Here is a 22,238-nt window from a genome sequence, read left to right as displayed (position 1 = left end):
CTAAAGCAGAACTGAGAAAAAGGCAACCAGCCAAATTGAATCTTTCTGTTTTTAAGGGCAGAATTACTTTCACACTTAACTTCCATCAATTTAAGTCAATGGGCCTTAGTGTGATTTTTTGGGGGCTGGATGATGTCTCCCCACACATCTCTCCACCCCGCAATCTCCCTATTGGTTTATGAGAAATAAGATTTCCCACTTACTTCAAAACAACTTACCTTTGCTTCCTCTTGTTTAAAACTATTGTTAAATATCTGAGCTAAAGTTTCAAATGAAACTGTCAGGGGAAGCATGAAGTTTTCAAATTCATCTTCATCTTCACCTATGGAAAAAAGGAAGAAAGGCAAGGGTTAAATGCCAGGAAAAGAACAATGAAGTCCAGGAGGCCTACAAGGACTCCTAATATACAAAACTTGCTAAAGGCCACTGAAAAGCGATAGGTCTTCAAAAGGCCTGCCAAGCCTACAAAGCGATGGAGTTCCATTGTTGCCGAGCCAATGAAAAGGCTCTGTTAAGGGTGCCCACCAACCTAATCATCTTCACAGGTGGACACCTAAGTAAGTCTTCCAACACTGATTTCAGTAAATGGACAGGTTGGCATGAGTGCAGGTGGTTACTCAAGTATCCTGGGCCCAATCTGCTCAGGGCTTTTAATGTTACAGCTTTAAAGGTTGAATCCCCATTCTTCACAACTTCACATTTTTACAGTAAGATGTAGTCTAGGACAGTGTTTTTCAACCTTTTTTGGGCAAAGGCACACTTGTTTCATGAAAAAAAATCACGAGGCACACCACCATTAGAAAACGTTAAAAATTTTAACTCTGTGCCTATATTGACTATATATAAAGTAATTCTCTTGAATAGGAATCAAATAAACACGAAGAAAGTATTTTATAATTACTTTATTATGAAATAGTAAGTAAACAGAAATATGAAAAATTATAAAATACTTTATTTTTAAATCTTTCTAATTTTTCAATTTTTCCCACGGCACACCAGGCAACATCTCGCAGCACACTAGTGTGCCGCGGAACAGTGGTTGAAAAACACTGGTCTAGGAGACCACTCCAGAGTAGGCCCTTGGGATGACTGACACTCATAGGACCCTACTAGCGTTAGTTACTCAGTTGTTCAGCTAGGGTAAGCCTGTGCGTAGGGCTATACGCATGCACACACAAATCTGATCGGGGGCCCAAACTGGCACTCAATCCGCCCCAGGTCTGAATCCCGAATCTATTATTTCCTGCACTGACTGCTGCAAATGGCAACACCACACCAAGGCTTCAGAGCAGAGTTTTGCCTAGCCAATATTATTTAATCTGTAGTTAAATCCAGCTTCCCTCATACTGTGTTGCATTGTACTCTTGAGTACTGATTTTCCATTGTTATGCAAGAAATGAGAACACAAAACTCACAGGGCATTTTGATATCCTATCAAAAACTATAGCTGCCTATTATTCCAGATAACATGTTAATTCTCCCAGTTGACACTGCTGATGTCTATATATTCTAATTATCTGTCATCACTTATTTCTTCTTGATTTCTATATACTGGCTTTAGCACGCATCCCTCTCCTCATCACTTTCAGAATTCCCCCAAGGACTCTCTGGACTATTCCACTTGAGCAAACATGGGATGGAATTTGATGAAACAGGATCACACTTATTTGAAAGAATATACATCCCTTTGGATACATTCTGCACAATCAAATTTGAATGTGTGTACACGGGTGGTGCTGTGGGTTAAAACACAGAGCCTAGGACTTGTTGATCAGAAGGTCGACAGTTCAAATCCCCGCCACAGGATCAGCTCCCGTTGCTCGGTCCCTGCTCCTGCCAACCTAGCAGTTCAAAAGCACGTCAAAGTGCAAGTAGATAAATAGGTACCGCTCCGGCGGGAAGGTAAATGGCATTTCCGTCCGCTGCTCTGGTTCGCCAGAAGCGGCTTAGTCATGCTGGCCACATGACCCAGAAGCTATACACCGGCTCCCTCGGCCAATAAAGCAAGATGAGCGCAGCTACCCCAGAGTCGGCCACGACTGGACCTAATGATCAGGGGTCCCTTTAGCTTTACCTTATAATGAGATCCAAGGCTTTTTGATCTGCTGAAGCCCCATGCCTCATGTGGTGTATCCAGGTATCTCATCCTGAGGCCACCTCATAGGCTGTGGCTCAAAAATACATGTCCCTCATAACACACTCAGCTACATCAAGTCACTGTTACTGACACGTGTGACAGGTACTATGTTGGATTTGTCGTATTACGCTGTCATGGAAACAGGCAGCCTGAGGATGGGGGATGTAGATGTCACCCTTATGATCAGATCATTACATCACGAAGGGCGTACATTTTCATGACACAGTCTCTGATGGGAGGCAGAAGAGAGATGAGATGTACAGGCCAAAGGATGGGCCAGACTTGGAGACTGAAAATTCCAATGGGTTTACAGAATGCTCTGGGAAATTAATTTTACTTATGCCTATAGGTGACCAGTTGAAGAAGTTACTACAGCTGCTAAGTGTTCTCTCATTCCAAATCCTAAATAGACCTTCCTTCGGTGGATGGATTACAGAAGGCTGTTGAGGCATGGGAGACAATATAGCAAAGTGGTGCAATTTTTGTGCTCAGTTGGACCAAACAGGTAATTGAACCCATTTAAAAGGCTGCAATTAGTGGTAGCGAAGAAGAGTTTCTTCTCAGCTTAGATAGCACTGTGTTATGGGCTTTGTTGGGTCCACATTTTGCACACAAACAGAAACTGAGTAACCACCATCTTCTGAGATGCATTAGCAAGATAGTGATTTTTATTCAGTCTAGCTATTTTTAAGACATAATCTGAGTCACTGATGTTAATGATCACTTTCAGTTTATTTCTTCCTCTAGATGCTATGGCATTTTAAACTTTTTTCAAAAAATCCCAATGAGAATAGGGATTTTCAAGGTGCCAGGAAATAGCAATATAACTTTAAGGACTGCAGAGATAGTTTACAGGTGAACTTTGTATATTCTAGTTTGAATCTGGTGAGGGAGCTTCTTACTTTGCAGAGGAATCTTGTAAGTCTGGAAATAAAGTAGCATTAACTTAAAATAGGGACACAGGTGGCGCTGTGGGTTAAAGCCTCAGCGCCTAGGACTTGCCGATCGAAAGGTCGGCGGTTCGAATCCCTGCGGCGGGGTGCGCTCCCGCTGCTCGGTCCCAGCGCCTGCCAACCTAGCAGTTCGAAAGCACCTCCGGGTGCAAGTAGATAAATAGGGACCGCTTACCAGCGGGAAGGTAAACGGCGTTTCCGTGTGCAGCTCTGGCTCGCCAGATGCAGCTTTGTCACGCTGGCCACGTGACCCGGAAGTGTCTTCGGACAGCGCTGGCCCCTGGCCTCTTAAGTGAGATGGGCGCACAACCCCAGAGTCTGTCAAGACTGGCCCGTACGGGCAGGGGTACCTTTACCTTTACCTTTAACTTAAAATACTGAATCATCTTTGGGACAATCTAAAGCCAGTGGAAATAAAAAGAAAGTACATTCCAAATCTGTCTTTTTGCTCCTGGCATAGAATCCTAGAAGAGAAAGTAGGTTCTTCAGTGAAACAGGGATAGGTCCCATGTCCAAAGATCACACTCTTATAATTTAGCTGACCAATCTAAAATACGTTTATTCAGAAATTAATTCTTCTAAGACTTATTTCCTAGTAAGAAACATTAGCCTTGAAATGAAAGCCCATAGGTAAATAAAATGAACTGGATCCAAAGAACCTGAATTTTTAGTACATTCTATAGCAAATTTCATCCTGATTCTGGCACAAGCAGTCATGCGGACTTAATGCAACCAGAAAAACCATGTTGAATTTAGTTTCACCTTTCTTGCACATGATGAGGAAAACAATCCTTCTGTGGGCAGATTAGGTCTCAAAGTGGTCATAACATGTTTTAATAACATGTCTGGCGTAGTGTTCTTTTGATTTAAAAACAAATATCAATATTGCCAGGAACTGATTATTAGACCATAGACAATGTATTTGGGAGACCTTTCTAACTTCAGGAAGGGAGTGAAGGAATACAATGAAAAATTTCTTACCTAGCTCTACCATGAGAAGGCGTGTGAGTGCAGTATAGAATCTGGTTCTGCATCTAAGGTCACTCAAACCATAATTATCATTTACCCCCAAGAAAGGAAAGTGTTTACTCTGGTGGAAAAATGAAGAACAGATTTTAAAAAAGTCAACACCATTCATTATTTTATGTTAACAACTTTTAAAATATTGAAGCTAATTCGAGAGACCTACCGTATGATTCTGCAGCATGAACTTCACAGCATCTATTTTCACAAGCTTTTTAAGGAGAATATAAGTGTTTGAAATTAAGGGAAACAACAGTATGCAGTTCATATGCTGATAACACAAAACCTAACTTTTTAATGCTTATGGTCTTCAGAGACCACATATCGATAGGTTTAGAGAGTATTAGAACATACAAATTTCAAAAATTAGGCTTTTTATTTTTTAAAAATGCAAAGAAAGTAATAATTAATACATAATATTACTAAGCAGAAGAGTGGGGAAATTGTTAAAGCTATCAACAGTCATAGTGTTCTTAATTTTTTTAGAAGACAAGTAGGAAATGTATGATACTTGTCAGGACATCTCAAGGCCAATTCTTTCATCTTTTACAGCAGTCAGGTGACAAATTCAGGTAAACCTTGTCACTAATCCTCAACAGGTGAGTGTGGCGTTCGTATGGAGCCCCTGGTCGTCTCAAGGACTATTGACCCATACACCACTAATCCGCTGCCACCAACCAGGTCCTCCCTGGTAAAATCACTTCAGTCTCAGTAAGATCTCAATTAATAAAGAAGAGTGTATTTTATTTCAGACACAAACAAAACTTTTATAGCATTCCAAACGTTGTTGCTCTTTACTTTCTTAGTCTTAGTTTCCTTTCTCTATCTCTTCTACCTCCCCACACTCAAGAACCCACTGCCCTAACTGTCTCTCTATTACCAACTGCCTTTCCCAACCAGCCAACCCACTAAATCCAACCAACTACCCACCAACGAACTCCTCCCCAAACTCCTCCCAGAACTGGTTTTATAGTCCCACTGATTCCACCCCCCTGGGTCCTGACTGGGCAACCTGTTTAACTATTTACCTCCAGCACTCTCTCTTAACGTCACAAAGAGCAGCTCTGTCAGAACAGATAGTGCTGGTCAGACCTCACCTGGAGTACTGTGTCCAGTTCTGGGCATCACAGTTCAAGAAGGACACTGGCAAACTGGAACGTGTCCAGAAGAGGGCAACCAAAATGGTCAAAGGCCTGGAAATGATGCCTTATGAGGAACGGCTAAGGGAGCTGGGCATGTTCAGCCTGGAGAGGAGGAGGTTAAGGGGTGATATGATAGCCATGTTCAAATATATAAAAGGATGTCACATAGAGGAGGGAGAAAGGTTGTTTTCTGCTGCTCCAGAGAAGCGGACACAGAGCAATGGATCCAAACTACAAGAAATAAGATTCCACCTAAACATTAGGAAGAACTTCCTGACAGTAAGAGCTGTTCGACAGTGGAATTTGCTGCCAAGGAGTGTGGTGGAGTCTCCTTCTTTGGAGGTCTTTAAGCAGAGGCTTGACAACCATATGTCAGGAGTGCTCTGATGGTGTTTCCTGCTTGGCAGTGGGTTGGACTCGATGGCCCTTGTGGTCTCTTCCAACTCTATGATTCTATGATTCTGTAGTGTGTATATTGGGGAAGAGGGTGGGATTTTCTCATGCATTAGAACTGGCACGCAACTTGCTGCTACATATGGATCAAGGTTTTGAGTTCAACATCTCATCTCTCACAGTTCCTATTAAAATATTTTCTCTGTTTAAAATGGTTAAGATAGGAAGGAGCTACAGAAAAATACTGACATTATCCCGTACCATTGTTTTACTCTAGGAGAACCTTCTCCAACATGGTGCCCTCCAGATTCCAACTCCCATAGTCTCACTATAGGTCAAGGATAATGCATTTGTGGGTAAAAACATCTCAAGGGCACCAGGTTGAGGGAGGCTGTATAAGGAAAGAAACAAATAAAGTAGTACCTTGGTTCTCGAATGGCTTAGTTGTCGAACAAATCGGCTCCCGAACGGCGCAAACTCAGAAGTAAGTGTTCTGGTAGACAAACGATTTTTGGAAATCGAACATCCAATATGGCTTCCGATTGAGTGCAGAAAGCTCTTGCAGCCAATCGGAAGCCACGCCTTGGTTTTTCAATGGTTTCAGGAGTTGAATGGACTCCCAGAACGGATTAAGTTCGAGAACCAAGGCACCACTGTGTCTCTGCATCAGTTAGATATAGTGTGGCACTGAATATTCAACACAGCAAAATCGTCAAAAGTTTTGAAATACTGTATTTTTCCGTGTATAAGACTATATTTCCCCCCATTTTTTCAAGTTTAAAATTGGGGGTCGTCTTATACACGGAATGTTGCAATTAATTCTCTCTTAATTTTGGGCTCAAAAAATAGGGGTCTTCTTACACACGGAAAACTACGGCATTAGCCTTTCCTCCCAACACCTTGCATTCACAATCAAATATAGTTAAAGAACTTTATATAGCTATGAAACTAGTGTACACATATCTATATTATTGGCTGAAAGTACTAAAGAGAGGATATCGGGAAAGAGTTTAAATTATATAAGCAACCTGGAAGTTATTCAAATTGGAGTCTCTATTTAAAAAAATCTTTTCTTTAATCCTAACATTTTAAAAATCAGAACTCTTGGCACGCATGCAACATTCTGTGTGCGTACCTCCACTACTGCAGCAGGACGTCTGTTTTTTCTCCTCCCCCCTGTGCATCCCAAAAAAACTGTTTTGGAGCATGCTCCAGCCCTCTGGAATTGATTTTGAGGGTGTGCAGGTGGCTAGAAATGATAGGAAAGGAAAAGGCAGATCCATTGGCTACATGATATGGCCTCTAAAGTTCACATCATCCGTCTTCAGCATTTAATGGACCTAGGACCCACATCTTGGTCCTATCTGTAACCTCTTAAATTTTTGACTACAGGTAACTCGCTACTTATGTGCGTTTAACTTATTCACATTCAACAACACATTTGGCAATATATACATAATAAAGCTGGACCATAAAGAAGGCTGATCGCTGAAGAATTGATGCTTTTGAATTATGGTGCTGGAGGAGACTCTTGAGAGTCCCATGGACTGCAAGAAGATCAAACCTATCCATTCTCAAGGAAATCAGCCCTGAGTGCTCACTGGAAGGACAGATCCTGAAGCTGAGGCTCCAATACTTTGGCCACCTCAGGAAAAGAAAAGACTCCCTGGAAAAGACCCTGATTTGGGAAAGATGGAGGGCACAAGGAGAAGGGGACAACAGAGGACGAGATGGTTGGACAGTGTTCTCGAAGCTATCAGCATGAGTTTGACTAAACTGCGAGAGGCAGTGGAAGACAGGAGGGCCTGACGTGCTCTGGTCCATGGGGTCACGAAGAGTCAGACACGACTAAACAACAACAACATATAATAAAAGGTGGCAATCTCACCTGCCATTGAACCCAATGTGTTTTGACTATACTTTACACAACTTTGGCTTTACGCCAAAATCTCTATACCTAGAATGTAACCCCAGTGTAAACTGAGAGTTGCCTGTATTTTAATCACAATCCAGTATAGAAACAAGCATGTTTAAATACACTTGCATCAATGGACTTGGCAGCAATTTTTATCTTTACTACATTTGTCTAGATTTTTCCTTCTTTCTCTATTGCCCAATGATAGTTTACTGCAATGCTTCTGCAACCAAGCCAGCTTAGATCTAGTTACAAACAAACAGTAGATTCATCAGCTGAAGACGAACATTTTAAATAATCCACTTCCTAGGCTATGTTTTAACAATTACATGTAGAGACTTTTAGGTGACTTGCTTGATTACTTCTTATCAAGGGACTGTTCTATGTTGTGAAGACTTTTTGCAGGGGTTTTCTCTTAAACTAAAAGAAAGACTTTAATAGCTGTAATCACAGTGTTAGTAGGAAGAGGAACAATCAGATACCTGAAAGACACTTTGTGGTCAGTTCCTTCACAAAATAACCATGGGTATTTTGTGTGTGTGTGTGTGTTAAAGTTAATTATGAGAAAACAACAGAGGATGCATGAGGGAGTACCATGACTACACTGACAGAAAGGAAACACTAACACATTCCATTATGTAAATGAATTCAAAGCTATTCCGTGACTGATCAGCTAGAAGGGACATAATGATTTATAATTCAAATAACTGAGCCTTAAAATCAAATTGGGCTAATATATTTCTAAATATGCAAGCCTGGAATAATTGTTAAAATAATGCAAAACAAGACAGCAACACAAATCATTTGTTGCCTCTTGTTGCTTAAAATACTCCCTATATATATATTTGCTCTTTTGTCTAATCCTTTCTAAAATTGTGATTTTTTTAAAAAAAAACTGTTATAGAATCTCTGAAGAAATAAATAACCCTTATGCATAATAAAAGATAAGTACCAATTTCAAGGAACATGTAGCGCTTGATTCTGAAAGAAAATTATATGCATATGAATGAATTAAGCAATGGGCAGGCATTTAAATTAAACTAATTATTTTTTAGCCTTTCAAATTAATCACAATTTAATGTACCCTGTGTACTGAAAATGGGCCCCCTGGATGATGCTTCTCAATAAAGTTATATATAATGAAAGTCTAATCCTCAACCAACCACAGTGACTTAATCCCTATCAGAATGAGAAGGGCTTGTCTGAAGTGAGCTTGAACCTCACAGCCACTGAGTTGCTCTGACAAACTAATGCATTGTTAAAAGGTTAAAGTTTGCAATACCAGGAAGTATTTATAAACACTTCATATGTAAGAAATAAGAAGTACTTCAGTATTGTTCTTTAAAAGCTGAGCCAATAGATTTAAAAGAGGGAAAAATGTATGTATCGTTAAAAGCCAAAATGACCAGCAAAATTGGGTTGTACATCATTTTCCAACAAAAAGGAAAAACAGCTTCGACAGGTGTAATTTATCATTTTTCTGATTTAATACCAAAGAAATATATTAAAATAATAAAAAGAATCCTGAAATCCTCAAAATTTGTTGTGATAAATAGCCCTCCCTGCCTTTATTACATTATGCCTACTAACAGAAATATTGCATGGTGGATTTTGCCAGACAAGGACGATTATTTTCCAATAAAAAGTTGCATATTAAATTCCAGCACAAAAGTGGGTGTCTTAATACTTCTGAATTCTTTTTTCATTTGCCAAAGAACACAATTTTAAACTTAACTAATACTAACACATAAGAATAAAGTGAAACAGCATTTAGGTTAGCTCTATCAAGCTACATTCATTTTAACTGGAAAAAGAAACAAATCACAGAAGTTTGAGTCAAATTACATTTAATGCAGTTTATTTATTCAAAACGTTGTTTATTTCAATGTTGCCAATTAAAAAAAAGTTAACTAGCAAAGTTAATGCCAATTTTATATGCACTTTTCATCGTGTACCCTCTTCATCGATATAGCAAAATTACCTACAAAGCAAGAGGGTTTTACAAAGTTCATTTGGGGAATAATAATATCAAGGAAAGGGAAGTGTAGAACACTGAGTATTATTGGACCCTGGTTTGGAATGAAAAAGTGCATCAATTTCTATGAGATTTTTTTAATAACAGATACAGTGGTACCTTGGTTCTCAAACTTAATCCATTCCGGGAGTCCGTTCGACTCCTGAAACCGTTTGAAAACCAAGGCGTGGCTTCCGATTGGCTGCAAGAGCTTTCTGCACTCAATCGGAAGCCATATCGGATGTTCTGTTTCCAAAAAACGTTCGCCTACTGGAACACTTACTTCCGAGTTTGCACCGTTCAGGAGCCATTTGTTCGACAACTAAGCCGTTCAAGAACCAAGGTACCACTGTATAAGCAACAAGGGGAACATACACCAAGCCATGCCATTGGACACCTAGCCCAGTATTGCCTTAGAGGTTCTTTCCAGTCTGGTTGAAAGAAGGAACCAGGTTTGAACCTAAAACCCTCTTTATCAAAAGCATGTGCTTTACCCACTGAGCTATTATGCCTCCACAGCTTATTGTCCAATGCTGCTATATGCCACTGAATCAGATAAAGAGATGAAAAAAAATATATCCAAAGGCCAAGGATTCTTAAACACAGGAGATATTTTACTGCTTTGATATTTACCTGAAGCCCGGTTGCAATGCAATTCATTTCTTCTTTTAAAAAAAGATTCATACATTTTATGTATCTTTTAAATTACAGTGGTACCTCAGGTTAAGTACTTAATTCGTTCTGGAGGTCTGTTCTTAACCTGAAGCACCACTTTAGCTAATGGGGCCTCCTGCTGCCACTGCACCGCTGGATCCCAATTTCTGTTCTTATCCTGAAGCAAAGTTCTTAACCTGAAGCACTATTTCTGGGTTAGCGGAGTGTGTAACCTGAAGCGTATGTAACCCAAGGTACCACTGTATATTATAAATTAAAGACAGATTTTAAAAAAATGATAGCAAGAACAAAAATGAAACAAGCATATATATATTTTTTTAAAAATCTGAATCTCCACTTAATCAAGATATAACATCAGAAGCAGGACCATTCTGCAATCTAATCTGAGTATAATATTGGCAATGAGCAGATGTGAACTGCACAGGTGAAAAACCATTAAAAGCTCAGTAGTACAGAACCTTTTGGACTTGACATCTATAATGGATTAGTATTAGCGCATGGCAGGCAAGGTTCTTTCTCTGAGCACTCACAGGCCTATTTTCTTGTGGAAGAAAGGTTAACTTGCAGATCTTAAAGCAGCATATACAGTGGACCCTCCGGATACGAATTAAATTTGTCCTGGGGGTACATGTTTAACATGAAAATCCACAACTCAAGGCGCTGCTTCTGCGCACGCACGCAGCACTACAGAGCGCTAGTGCGCATGCGCGGCGAAAACCGGAAGTGTACACTTCTGGGTTTGCCGCATTTGCAACCTGAAAGTTATGTATCCAGACTGGTACGTAACTCGAGTAAAGGTAAAGGGACCCCTGACCATTAAGTCCAGTCATGGCCGACTCTGGGGTTGCGGTGCTCATCTCGCTTCACTGGCCGAGGGAGCTGGCGTACAGCTTCCGGGTCATGTGGCCAGCATGACTAAGCCACTTCTGGCGAACCAGAGCAGTGCATGGAAACGCCGTTTACCTTCCTGCCGGAGTGGTACCTATTTATCTACTTGCACTTTGATGTGCTTTCAAACTGCTAGGTTGGCAGGAACAGGGACCGAGCAACAGGAGCTCAGCCCGTTGCAGGGATTCGAACCGCCGACCTTCTGATCGGCAAGTCCTAGGCTCTGTGGTTTAACCCACAGCGCCACCTGCGTCCCAACGTAACTCGAGGGTCCACTGTAAAGGAGTAAGCATTCGTTAAAGCTAGTTTGTTTCAGAGAGTGGAAGAAACAAGCAATTTCTACTATAAAAGAAATGGAGATGAAAACAAAGGTGGAAAGGCAGCTTGGGAGAACGCACTGATTCAATTGGGGGGTGGGGAATAGGAAGGAGACAAAACAGACATTCACACATCTATTTTGAAGATGTCAGATTGATCTGGGCCCAGCACAACACAGTGTGCCACCTAAGGTGGGTCACTGTCGCCATTGCTTTCCTCATTGCACCATCTTTTTCCTCAACCTTCACCCCTACTACTTTCCCCCCTCCTGCCTACCACTGCCTACCAGCTCCTCCTCCTCCAATCTGGGATCATCCTCCCCTCTCAATGGCAAAGGACAAGGAGAAAGGTGGTGACTGAGATGAATACAGAGTGTTCTTGCACCACAACTGCTTTGCGGCGGCCGCTTGAAGTTTAAAGTTCTCTGCGTAGACTAGGAACAGAAGCTCCAATGAAAGAAGTTCATTACCTTTTATTACTTAAAGACTGATTATCTTCATATCTTAACAAAGCTATTTAAAGTAGAATTTCTTGTTGACCTTTAGTTTATTGAACAATAAGGTACTGAAAGAAATCATCGAGGAAAAACAATCATTTTTACCCTTTTAACATTTTAGCAATGCAATACAATAACCTCTTCTCTTCTGTCTTTGTCACATACAAGTGACACTTCCCTTCACACACACACACACACACACACACACACACACACACACACAGAGGCAAACATAAAATACCCAAACATACATTCACATCAGATCATGTTAACCAGCTCATTAAACTAGAAGTACAATTAGCTGAATGCTCAGTTGACCCTGACCTTGAGTTGCACAGCAGATGATGGCACTGGGCTGATGATGGGAGAAAGTGAAAAAGACCATGTGCTCTCCAAAAGGTCTAACTCACAGGACCAGTAAGCTGCTGAACATTCAATCAACGTCAGGCTCTGAAGCAAGCACAGACAATTCTGGCCATCTCACCAATCACTGCCCGATTCCAATTGCCATAGCTGTTACCCTTTCATGGAAGCCACCAGAAGCAGGGTTGAAGGACACAATAAACCTATTCTGGTTTTATATCAAAATCCCAGCTTTACTGACCAACAAAACTGGACAGGAACCAGAACTTTTAGATTAATTTGAAAGGAAGATTACGTGCAAGATGGCATTTGTACAATGGACTATGCACAGAAAGGGCTATGCTTAATTACTATTTCAGTATCAACTGTTCCCAAGAGTATTAACAAGTAAAAAAGTAAAGATGAAAATGGTGCACATTCTACCATCGTCTAAACTACCCAGTGGATAGGACCCATGATATACAGTTAAAAGGATATCCAACTGATAGGTCATTTAGAAACTGAAGAGTTCTTGAGATCACAGGCTCACATCGCCCCCAGTATTTAAGATTTGTAACACTAGAATTAAAAAAAGAAAAGTTTTACAAATGTATCTTCTAAACAGACATACACATGTCCAATATTAGTTCAATGGGACTTATTCCCAGCTAACTGTATTCATCCCAGTTTGCAGCAATCCATACTTTCTTTGTTCTTGCCTTCAAACTCAAATTGAACTCTACTCTAAACCATCAGCCACCAGCCTGCTTAAAAATAACATAGTTCCAAGTGGTATGAAGGCAAGAATTGGATTTTTTTATCCCAGTTACAAAGTTGTCCTTCTTTCTCATGGTTCACTTATTTTTCTCTCCAGAGAAGAATTTGGACCAATGTTTCAAACAACTACGGTATCTAGAGAGTCAGGATTTGCTGAATAGTTTCCCCAGTGTATTATGCAACGTATTATATAATGTAGCATAAAAAGGGAAATACAAAATGAGCAAGGTTGCCTTCAGATTTGAATCAAAACGTGAAAACAACAGGAGACAGTTGCTAACTGATAATAACAGAAAAAGGGTGGTGGCGATAGTAAAAAGCCACATTAATTGCATTCATATGTCACATTTCAAAATTTTAAAATTAAGGCATTAACTATTAGCAGCATTTGCATTAATGTTTACATTGGGGGCGGGACAAAAACCACAAGAGAAGGTATTTCAAACTCACATTTTTGCCATAAATGTTTCTAGAACTTGGTTGTCATCTGTTATTCCCAAAACTTCTGACATTCGAGCATAAACCTGGAAAAAAACAATTCAACAGTGAAATCTTAATGGCTTACTGCACTGTGATTTTTTTAAAACATGTATTGTTCTAAAGAGAGATCACTTTCTTTGGTAGCAGGGAACCAGCAAGTTGGGTGTTGGTTTTGAAAGTCAGTTCTGTTGTGACTATGAGGCTGAAAATATGGGCAAACTGTATTTCTCCTTGCTGCCTCCTCCTCCTATTCTATAATCCAGGCTTCCTCAACCTCAGCCCTCCAGATGCTTTTGGCCTACAACTCCCATGATCCCTAGCTAGCAGGACCAGTGGTCAAGGATGCTGGGAATTGTAGTCTCAAAACATCTGGAGGGCCGAAGTTGAGGAAGCCTGCTTGCATTATATAGTTAAGAAAGAAAGACTGTCTCAAGCAACTTGTGATGACTAAGCAGACTGAAATAGATGGGTGATAGCTACAAATCCTGAAGCTTAGACTCCAATACTTGGCCACCTCATGAGAAGAGAAGACTCCCTGGAAAAGACCCTGATTTGGGAAAGATGGAGGGCACAAGGAGAAGGGGACGACAGAGGATGAGATGGTTGGACAGTGTTCTCGAAGCTACCAGCATGAGTTTGACCAAACTGCGGGAGGCAGTGGAAGACAGAAGTCCCTGGCGTGCTCTGGTCCATGGGGTCACGAAGAGTCGGACACGACTAAACGACTAAACAACAACAACATATAATAAAAGGTGGCAATCTCACCTGCCATTGAACCCAATGTGTTTTGACTATACTTTACACAATTTATTATTATTATTATTATTATTATTATTATTATTATTATTATTATTTGTACCCCGCCCATCTGGCTGGGTTTCCCCAGCCACTCTGGGCGGCTTCCACAAAGACCAAAAATACACTAAGATGTCACACATTAAAAACTTCCCTGAAGCTGCCTTAAGAAGTCTTCTGAATGTCAGGTAGTTGTTTTTCTCTTTGACATCTGATGGGAGTGCGTTCCACAGGGCGGGCGCCACTACTGAGAAGGCCCTCTGCTTGGTTCCCTGTAGCTTTGCTTCTCGCAATGAGGGAACCGCCAGAAGGCCCTCGGCGCTGGACCTCAGTGTCCAGGCAGAACGATGGGGGTGGAGACATTCCTTCAGGTATACTGGGCCGAGGCCGTTTAGGGCTTTAAAGGTCAACACCAACACTTTGAATTGTGCTCAGAAACATATTGGGAGCCAGTGTGGGTCTTTCAAGACCGGTGTAATGTGGTCTCAGCGGCCGCCCCCAGTCACCAGTCTAGCTGCCGCATTCTGGATTAGTTGTAGTTTCCGGGTCACCTTCAAAGGTAGCCCCATTAGAGCGCATTGCAGTAGTCCAAGTGGGATATAACTAGAGCAGGGAAGCAGGGAATGTGGCAATAGGTGGAAAGGATGTTGTGTGGATGCCACTCACAAGAATGACACACAGCGGATTTACATCCTCATTAAACTCCTGTGTCGACAAGCCCTAGACGTTGCATGCAATGATATTTCAGGATTCTTTAACAAACTTAGATTTTGTTTCAACATTTTGCGCAAGGCGTATGAATATTTATCATTTGTATGAAAACGAAAATAAAAATATACAAGAAAGATAGGAAGCTGTGTGCTATGTGGTAGCATTTTGCTCTCTTGTCAATTAACATTCAGATCATGGCTTAACAAATGAAACACTGGGAGAGATGTCAAATTTAACAAAGAACACTCCTTTAATCCTCCGTTTCCTTGCTGCTTTCGCTACTCCCTTTATCATGCATTCGCTATGATTCCTATTATCCCATCAAGATCTATGTCAACACTTATCCCTGGAGATGTCCCTCAACTACTAGAATCTGACAGCTAAGCTTTGGTGCTAAACAGGATCATTACCTCTTAAATCTACTTATCTGAACCACTGAATAAGTAAATTGAAAAGCTCATTAACAGCAACAATCTAATTTGTTTTCACATGTGACAGGGTCATTTTAAATAGCTGTGTGGGTAACATAGCTATACCATACGTTGTGGGAAAGAATAGCTCTTAAATTAAAACAGCTATGGAATTATGTTATTTATTTGTGTTTATCCTGCTCTTCGTACAGTTTTGTCTAGTACAATTTTGCACAGAAAAGTATCATAAATACACACAACATATGCAGGCTGCGGAATGGTTTTGGATGTTTTCTTTTTTTAAAAAAAAACAAAACCTAACAAGGCAAATACAGCCCAATGGAGCATGTGCCTGCGTGGCAGCCTCGGAAAATTGATTGTGCTGGAAAATAAAAAAGGGTGGGGAAAGCCAAATATTTTGCTTGAGTGCCTTCCATCTTCCTGGGTGGGTTGTTGGTTCCCTGCTAGTCTTCTGCTAGGGTAGTGAGGAACTTGTAATGTTCCAGATGTAACCCCTCTGCAGACAGTTCCTGCAGGTTCATGCCAGTCTCAGCTTGAGATCAGGCACCGCCTCCCACTTCTCTGCTGGGGATGTGACTGAGATGGATGCAACAAGCGCGTCCCTCTCTGTAATCCAAATCCTGGTTGTAGGTTTAGATGTGAAAAGGTATTGCCCCAATACATGGAATCAACCATATGCTGCTGGAGGGGGGGGAGAGTTATTGATCACACAGTCCCTTTTGAAGTAGGACCTGCCAACATGTGGAGGTCAGGTAGAAAAGGGGGCAAGCCAATAGGAGTGATAACTCCATGTAACACAGAGCTATAGCCTCTACTCAGTCTCATGTCCCCCAGATTCATCAAACATGGCGCCTGTAACACTACCTCTATGGGAAACTCTTGTAGCTCTATGCCTCTGGGAAGAGCTGATAGGGCGCTTCCAGGTGAATTTTGCATCTCACAAATAATACAAAACGTGTGTAACAAACACAGCAGTGTGGGGCTACAATATTCTCAGTTGGAGCTAAATTACAAAAGCCCCCCCCTCATATTCAGTGCTTATGCCCTAAGTAAAAAATTAGGTTCAGTTGAAAGCAAGGGAAGATTCAGCAATGAGCTCCATTCAAATATATTCCCATTAGCTAATGTTTCTCTTCTTACAGGACATAATGTGATCAGAAGGTGAAGCAGCGTCCAATCAAATTATTCCCAAATCAATTCAATACTTAAAATACCACAAGGTAACATTACAGAAACGAGAATAGCCTATTCTTATTTCTTCTGCAATCCAAAAGGGTTTGCAGTTATTTAGGGCGGTGGGGTGGGTATGTTGTGCTATGCTGCAAAGAATACAGGAGGCAGTGAGACAAAGATCCAACTTCAGAGACAAAATTGCAGAAAGTGGTATATTTGTATTTAATCTTAGGCTGAGAAAAGACGGTATCATCATTAAATAAATGAAAGCTTCATACTATATTGTTCATACAATCCTTCGGCCCCGGACATGTTTAGCTAAGAAGAAGAAGCTAATTACGTCAATCCTTAAAATGTGAAGCATATTATAAAACTGGGAAACTGAGAATGAGGGTTTCTAAAGGTTGTATGGATATATAATGACAGTCAGAGAAATTCAATAACAGCTCTGTATGGAATGTGCTCAGAAGCACCGCATGAAACAAATTAAACTACAACAATGAATCCTTCACACTGTGCAACTAAGAAAAGAAAATGTTGATTGTCTGTGTTTCATATGGGTTGCAATAATGAATTAAGATTTTGGGTAGCAGATCTTCACAAAATTACAGTAAAGTTATTACCAAGAGGCACAGCATAAATGTTTTAGCTCTTACAACTTCTTGAACTTTATTCAGGCTTTGCTGCAGGAAACCAGCAGTAATACAGATGCAACATTAAAGCATTTTGTCATCAGATAACTTAGGACAGCTGAACATTTACTAGCTGAGCTGAGATAATAGACACAATGAGTTGGCCACTGCATAGGAGTTTGGGGAAAACACATAGGGCTGGACTCACTTAACAAGCCCGTCAGCAAAAGCCCTGCACAAAGGCTTCTGCTTGTACAATGGGGCATTCACCACCCCCTAAAATTGGCTCGGGGTGTGGTGTCACAAGAACCCCTATAACAGTGCATGGAGGAGGGATTGCTCTATGTGGCAAACCGCAATGCTTGTGGAGATGGAACCACTGGAAGAGTGCAGTGTTGAATTGTGCCAATGGGTAGGAAATTGCCTTATACCAAGCTGCACAATTGGTCCATCTAAGTCACTATTGTCTACACCAGCCTTCCGCCAACTGTGTCCTCCAAATGTTGTTGGTCTCCAAACCCATCATCCCCGAACAATGACCATGCTGGCTGGGGTTGATGGGAGCTGGAGTCCAACCACCTCTAGAAGATAGCAGTTTTGGAGAAGGCTGGTCTCCACCGTTTCCAACGGGAGTCTTTGCAAGCCCTACCTGTAGATTGCTAATGTTTGAACCTGGGAACTTCTGCATGCAAACTGAGCTACGCACCCTTTCCCTGATTCACATTCTTCTTCTTTTTTTAATAATAATTTTTATTCATTTTAAAACATATTCATTGTCATACATTCCACAAAATTTCACCTCTTATACAATCTTTTGGACTTCCATCAGCACCTATGATGATCTCCCATTTTTATAATTTCTCCTGCATTTCTTAAGTTCATATTGCCTTTAATTATCATAACTAACGTCATCCTTTTCGTTCGATTCACATTATTCTTAGGGCTGCTTCTGAATTTTACATTTGGTATTCAGGCACAAGTTATCAGAACGCAAAACACTCACACCTTATGTCATTTGAGAATGTTCACATCACCACTTATTCTTGGAAAAAATACATAGAAACAGGTACCAGGGAAAGCATTAAATTACTCCTTTCCATGTAGAGAGCCAGTGTCGCGCAGTGGTTCCTGTGCTAGACAAAGGCTGGGGAGCCCACATTCCAGTCCCCATTCAGCAGTGAAACTCATTCAGCGTCTTTGGGGCAGTCACACAGCTCTCAGCTGAATCAATTTCACAGAGTTGTTTTGAGAATTAAAGTGGGTGGACTTAACTGTCCTGAGAACTTTGGAAGAAGAGTGGGATAAAGACACCATGAAGAAAATAAAGTTAAAATTTCCAAAATGTAAAAGGTGAGTATGCTAGTTCTAAACAGATACATTTTAGAGCAGTGTCTTGAGTACAAAGGACAAAGCCCTTTGGAAAGTATAACGGAAGTTTATTTTGACTGTGCCTTTGGTATGTGCAAGAAAATATAGCTGTTGATTCCTGTTCAACTCTCTGTTTGGAATTTTATCCCTGTGTGTAAAGTAGCTAGCAAATACATTGTCATTTCATTCAGATGCCCCCCATCCTTGCCAATTAAAAGAATTCTGAACAGATTCTGTACCCAAATATGCCACAGCTGGAATTCTGGCAGTAACAGAGGCATCTGGGGAAAGGAGATACTCTCCCATCTCCAGCAATCCCCTCCCAGCCAAATCTGACATATCTTTAAGCAGTCATATACAGGCAGTGAGAAATTTCTGCACATCAGAAAGTTCAGCATGGTCAAAGGATGGAGAAGTCTTGCATCACCATGGAAAAGGGGCTGATCCCTGAAGCTACTTAACGCCAGGAACTGGAGAAGTGGGGTGGCCTTCCCCCAAATTCTTCAGACATAACTCTCATAATTCCTGGAGATTCAGAGAGCACCTCCATCTTTTCCACACCCCACCACTGTTGAGCAGAGGTAGGCCTTCAGTAGACTATGCCACTATGGCAGGGGTCGGCTAGGTTTTTGTGGCTTGGGCCGGTTCACGGTCCCACTGAGGCTGCGGTGGGCCGGAGTGTGTGTGTGCGCATGCACAAACGCTATTTCTGGTGCTCCTTCCGACGCAGAGGAGTGCGCAGCTTCCCATTGGCTGCAGGAGCTTCCTGCAGCCAATGGGAAGCCGGCCTGCGTCATGGAAGGCGGTCCCCACTCTGCTCTGCGTCGGTTTAGCGCGGCGCATGGGAGCTGACCGAGCTGGCGGCAAGGGTCCCCAAGCAGGCGGTGGGGGTCCATGGGCTGGTTAAACGATCCCCATGGGCCACTTGTGGCCCATTGGCCTTAGGTTGCTGACCTTAGGTTGCGCTATGGCATAAAGATAGCACAAAAGACCATATCCTATCAGACCGCACAGACTGGTGTCACATAGGAAAATTAGGAAGCTAACTTGCCCAGGCAGACCATGGGCCTTTTCGTCTAGCTCAGTGTTGACACAACTCTCGAAGTTTACAGATAAGAATCTTTCCCAGCCAAAGAGACACCGAGGATCTTCTGCTTACAAAGCATGTTTCACCTCCAAGCTATGCTCTAGAAATATATGACATGTCATCAAGATATCCATAATACCAACCAACAAATACCATCTATTTATAGCCTTTGTGACAGTCTTATGATAATGTGTTATATTCTTTCTTTTTCCTATTCTGTGACGCCTTGCGTTGACACTTCCCGTTTAAAGATAATTTCTTTCTGTTGGTTCCCCCTCAACATGAACATTAGGTAAAGGTAAAGGGACCCCTGACCATTAGGTCCAGTCATGACCGACTCTGGGGTTGCAACGCTCATCTCACTTTACTGGCCGAGGGAGCCGGCATACAGCTTCTGGGTCATGTGGCCAGCAGGACTAAGCCGCTTCTGGCAAACCAGAGCAGCACATGGAAACGCCATTTACCTTCCTGCCAGAGCGGTACCTATTTATCTACTTGCACTTTGATGTGCTTTCGAACTGCTAGGTGGGCAGGAGCTGGGACCGAGCAACGGGAGCTCACCCTGTCGCGGGGATTCGTATTGCCGACCTAGGCAAGTCCTAGGCTCTGTGGTTTAACTCACAGCGCCACCCACATCCCTCCAACTTGAACATTAGTTACCACATTATAAAAAGACAATGTGTGAAGTAGTCCTTAAAGTTGTGACAAGGTGGCTAATGTTATTTTTAGCCAATGGTATTTTTAGAGAATCCATCTTGCAAGGGTCTTTCTCCTATGTATCAGAAGCATAGCAGGGCCCTTATTTAAAGTAGATAATCATTTCAATCCAGCAAGGTTGAGGGATCTTCAGAAATGGGTTTGTGTGCATGGGCTGAATATCTGGGATGCTGTCATTTACGTGTAAAAGGTACAGAGCTGGGTGGGTGGGAATCATGGTGCATGTGAGGAGTTTGTTTCTATATCCTGCATGCACCACCAAATAAACAGTAGCAGAGTTGATGACTTGTAGCATGCACTGTGTGTTTTCAGACAGTCTCTTCCTCCTCAGAGTTGACAGGATATCTTCAAGTGCAAAAGTATGCATGAAGCCTACTGCCTGTATGCAAGGTTTCCTGGATCAGGGCCTGTGTGTGTTTTAAGCCATATATCAGAATGCTTTTTGCACATTTATATCAGAGCCTTGGGGGAAGGATACACCATAGCTAATACTAGCAATTTGAACACTACTCTTTGGCAGGCCAGAAATAAGATAATTGTTCAACATAGGCTGGCTCTTTTGAACTACTGGAAGCATTGCCTGTAATTATAGACATCTGTCATTGCTAGCCACTCAGTAGTAATCCTGACATCAGTATACAACTATAACACTAAACTGCCTCCAGGCATAGTAATGGAGGCCAGATACGAAAGGCGGGCAATCATCTGCTTCATCCAAACTATCTGTCAAAGGTTCCCAACCACAAACAGCGCTTACATTTTGTATCCTTAGGATAATATGTTGATTTATTTTAGATCCTCTAATATTTACAGTCTAGACCATCTACTAAAATAAAGAAAAGAAACCTTACAGCTAATCGAGGCTGTTAGTATTTCATATCATCCTGAAAGATCATGGCTCACCTCTCCAACGTTAAATATTGCCAGCCATTTTGAACATGTCCCATTAGAATAATAAAAGGTACTAATTATCTAAGTATATTCAGACCTCATTAGAAAAATTATCGTACAGGTAGTTACATTTTAGATCTTTACGTAGCTTTCACATAATGCAGATGTAATAGCACAATCTCAATTACGTCTACACAGAAGTAACTCCTATTTAATTCAATGGGGCTTACTCCTGGGTAAGTAGAGTTAGAACTACCTAAGTGTGCTATACTTGCAACAAGTAAGACAAGAGTGTGTTTTATGTAATTTTATTTTGCTGAAAACTAAACGTTGCAGTATTTGCAAGTCATGTTTGGAGAAGATCCATTATTAATTCTAGACATAAAATGTGTTTAGGCTTTCATGAGGAGAATTAGGAAACAAAATTTAAGTTAGATGTATAATCACAACAGCAATTGGAGCGAAGAACAAAAAGTGACTGTGGGCTTAAGCTAATTAAGAATGAACAACCCTATAATTATTATAATCTGTTATTAACAAAACCAAGACAGCCCATATGAAAAAACACAGTTCGTACCAAGGAGAAACTATTAATTATTAGACAGACTCTTAGCTTACAAGTGAGATGCATTTTAAAAACCTCCTTTAAAATACAATTGCTAAATGCCTTACAGTGCTGTAACGTGAGACAGGTTCAAATCTTATTACTTCACTGAAATTAAAACCTAAGTTTTAATACTGTTCAAGTCGAACAACGATTCCACACTTTATTGCTTTTGAAATCCCTTGATGATCATAGGAAAAAATGCCCTCGAGAAAAAAAGACTCTGTTTTCGATAAACAGAAAATACAGTTTGCACTCTTAGCCTCTTTGTCATCA

The 22,238-nt window shown here is 41.2% G+C and overlaps 1 protein-coding gene across 1 annotated transcript in view; it reads right to left on the bottom strand.

The window, feature by feature from the left end:
* RANBP17 (RAN binding protein 17) overlaps positions 1 to 22,238 on the bottom strand; it is a 170,003-nt gene that overhangs the window by 62,153 nt on the left and 85,612 nt on the right. The window contains exons 15-19 of the mRNA XM_081906702.1: positions 13,524 to 13,597; positions 12,781 to 12,875; positions 4,280 to 4,338; positions 4,072 to 4,180; positions 219 to 322 (exon numbers count right to left, since the gene is read on the bottom strand). Of these exons, the coding sequence (XP_081762828.1) occupies positions 219 to 322; positions 4,072 to 4,180; positions 4,280 to 4,338; positions 12,781 to 12,875; positions 13,524 to 13,597 (441 nt within the window). The remainder of the gene's footprint in view (positions 1 to 218; positions 323 to 4,071; positions 4,181 to 4,279; positions 4,339 to 12,780; positions 12,876 to 13,523; positions 13,598 to 22,238) is intronic.

The sequence above is a fragment of the Podarcis melisellensis genome (genome assembly GCF_964234715.1).
Source record: "Podarcis melisellensis genome assembly, chromosome: 3".
NCBI lineage: Eukaryota > Metazoa > Chordata > Lepidosauria > Squamata > Lacertidae > Podarcis > Podarcis melisellensis.
Note: the sequence above shows the minus strand (reverse complement) of the source record. Positions and strands in the feature narration are given on the sequence as shown.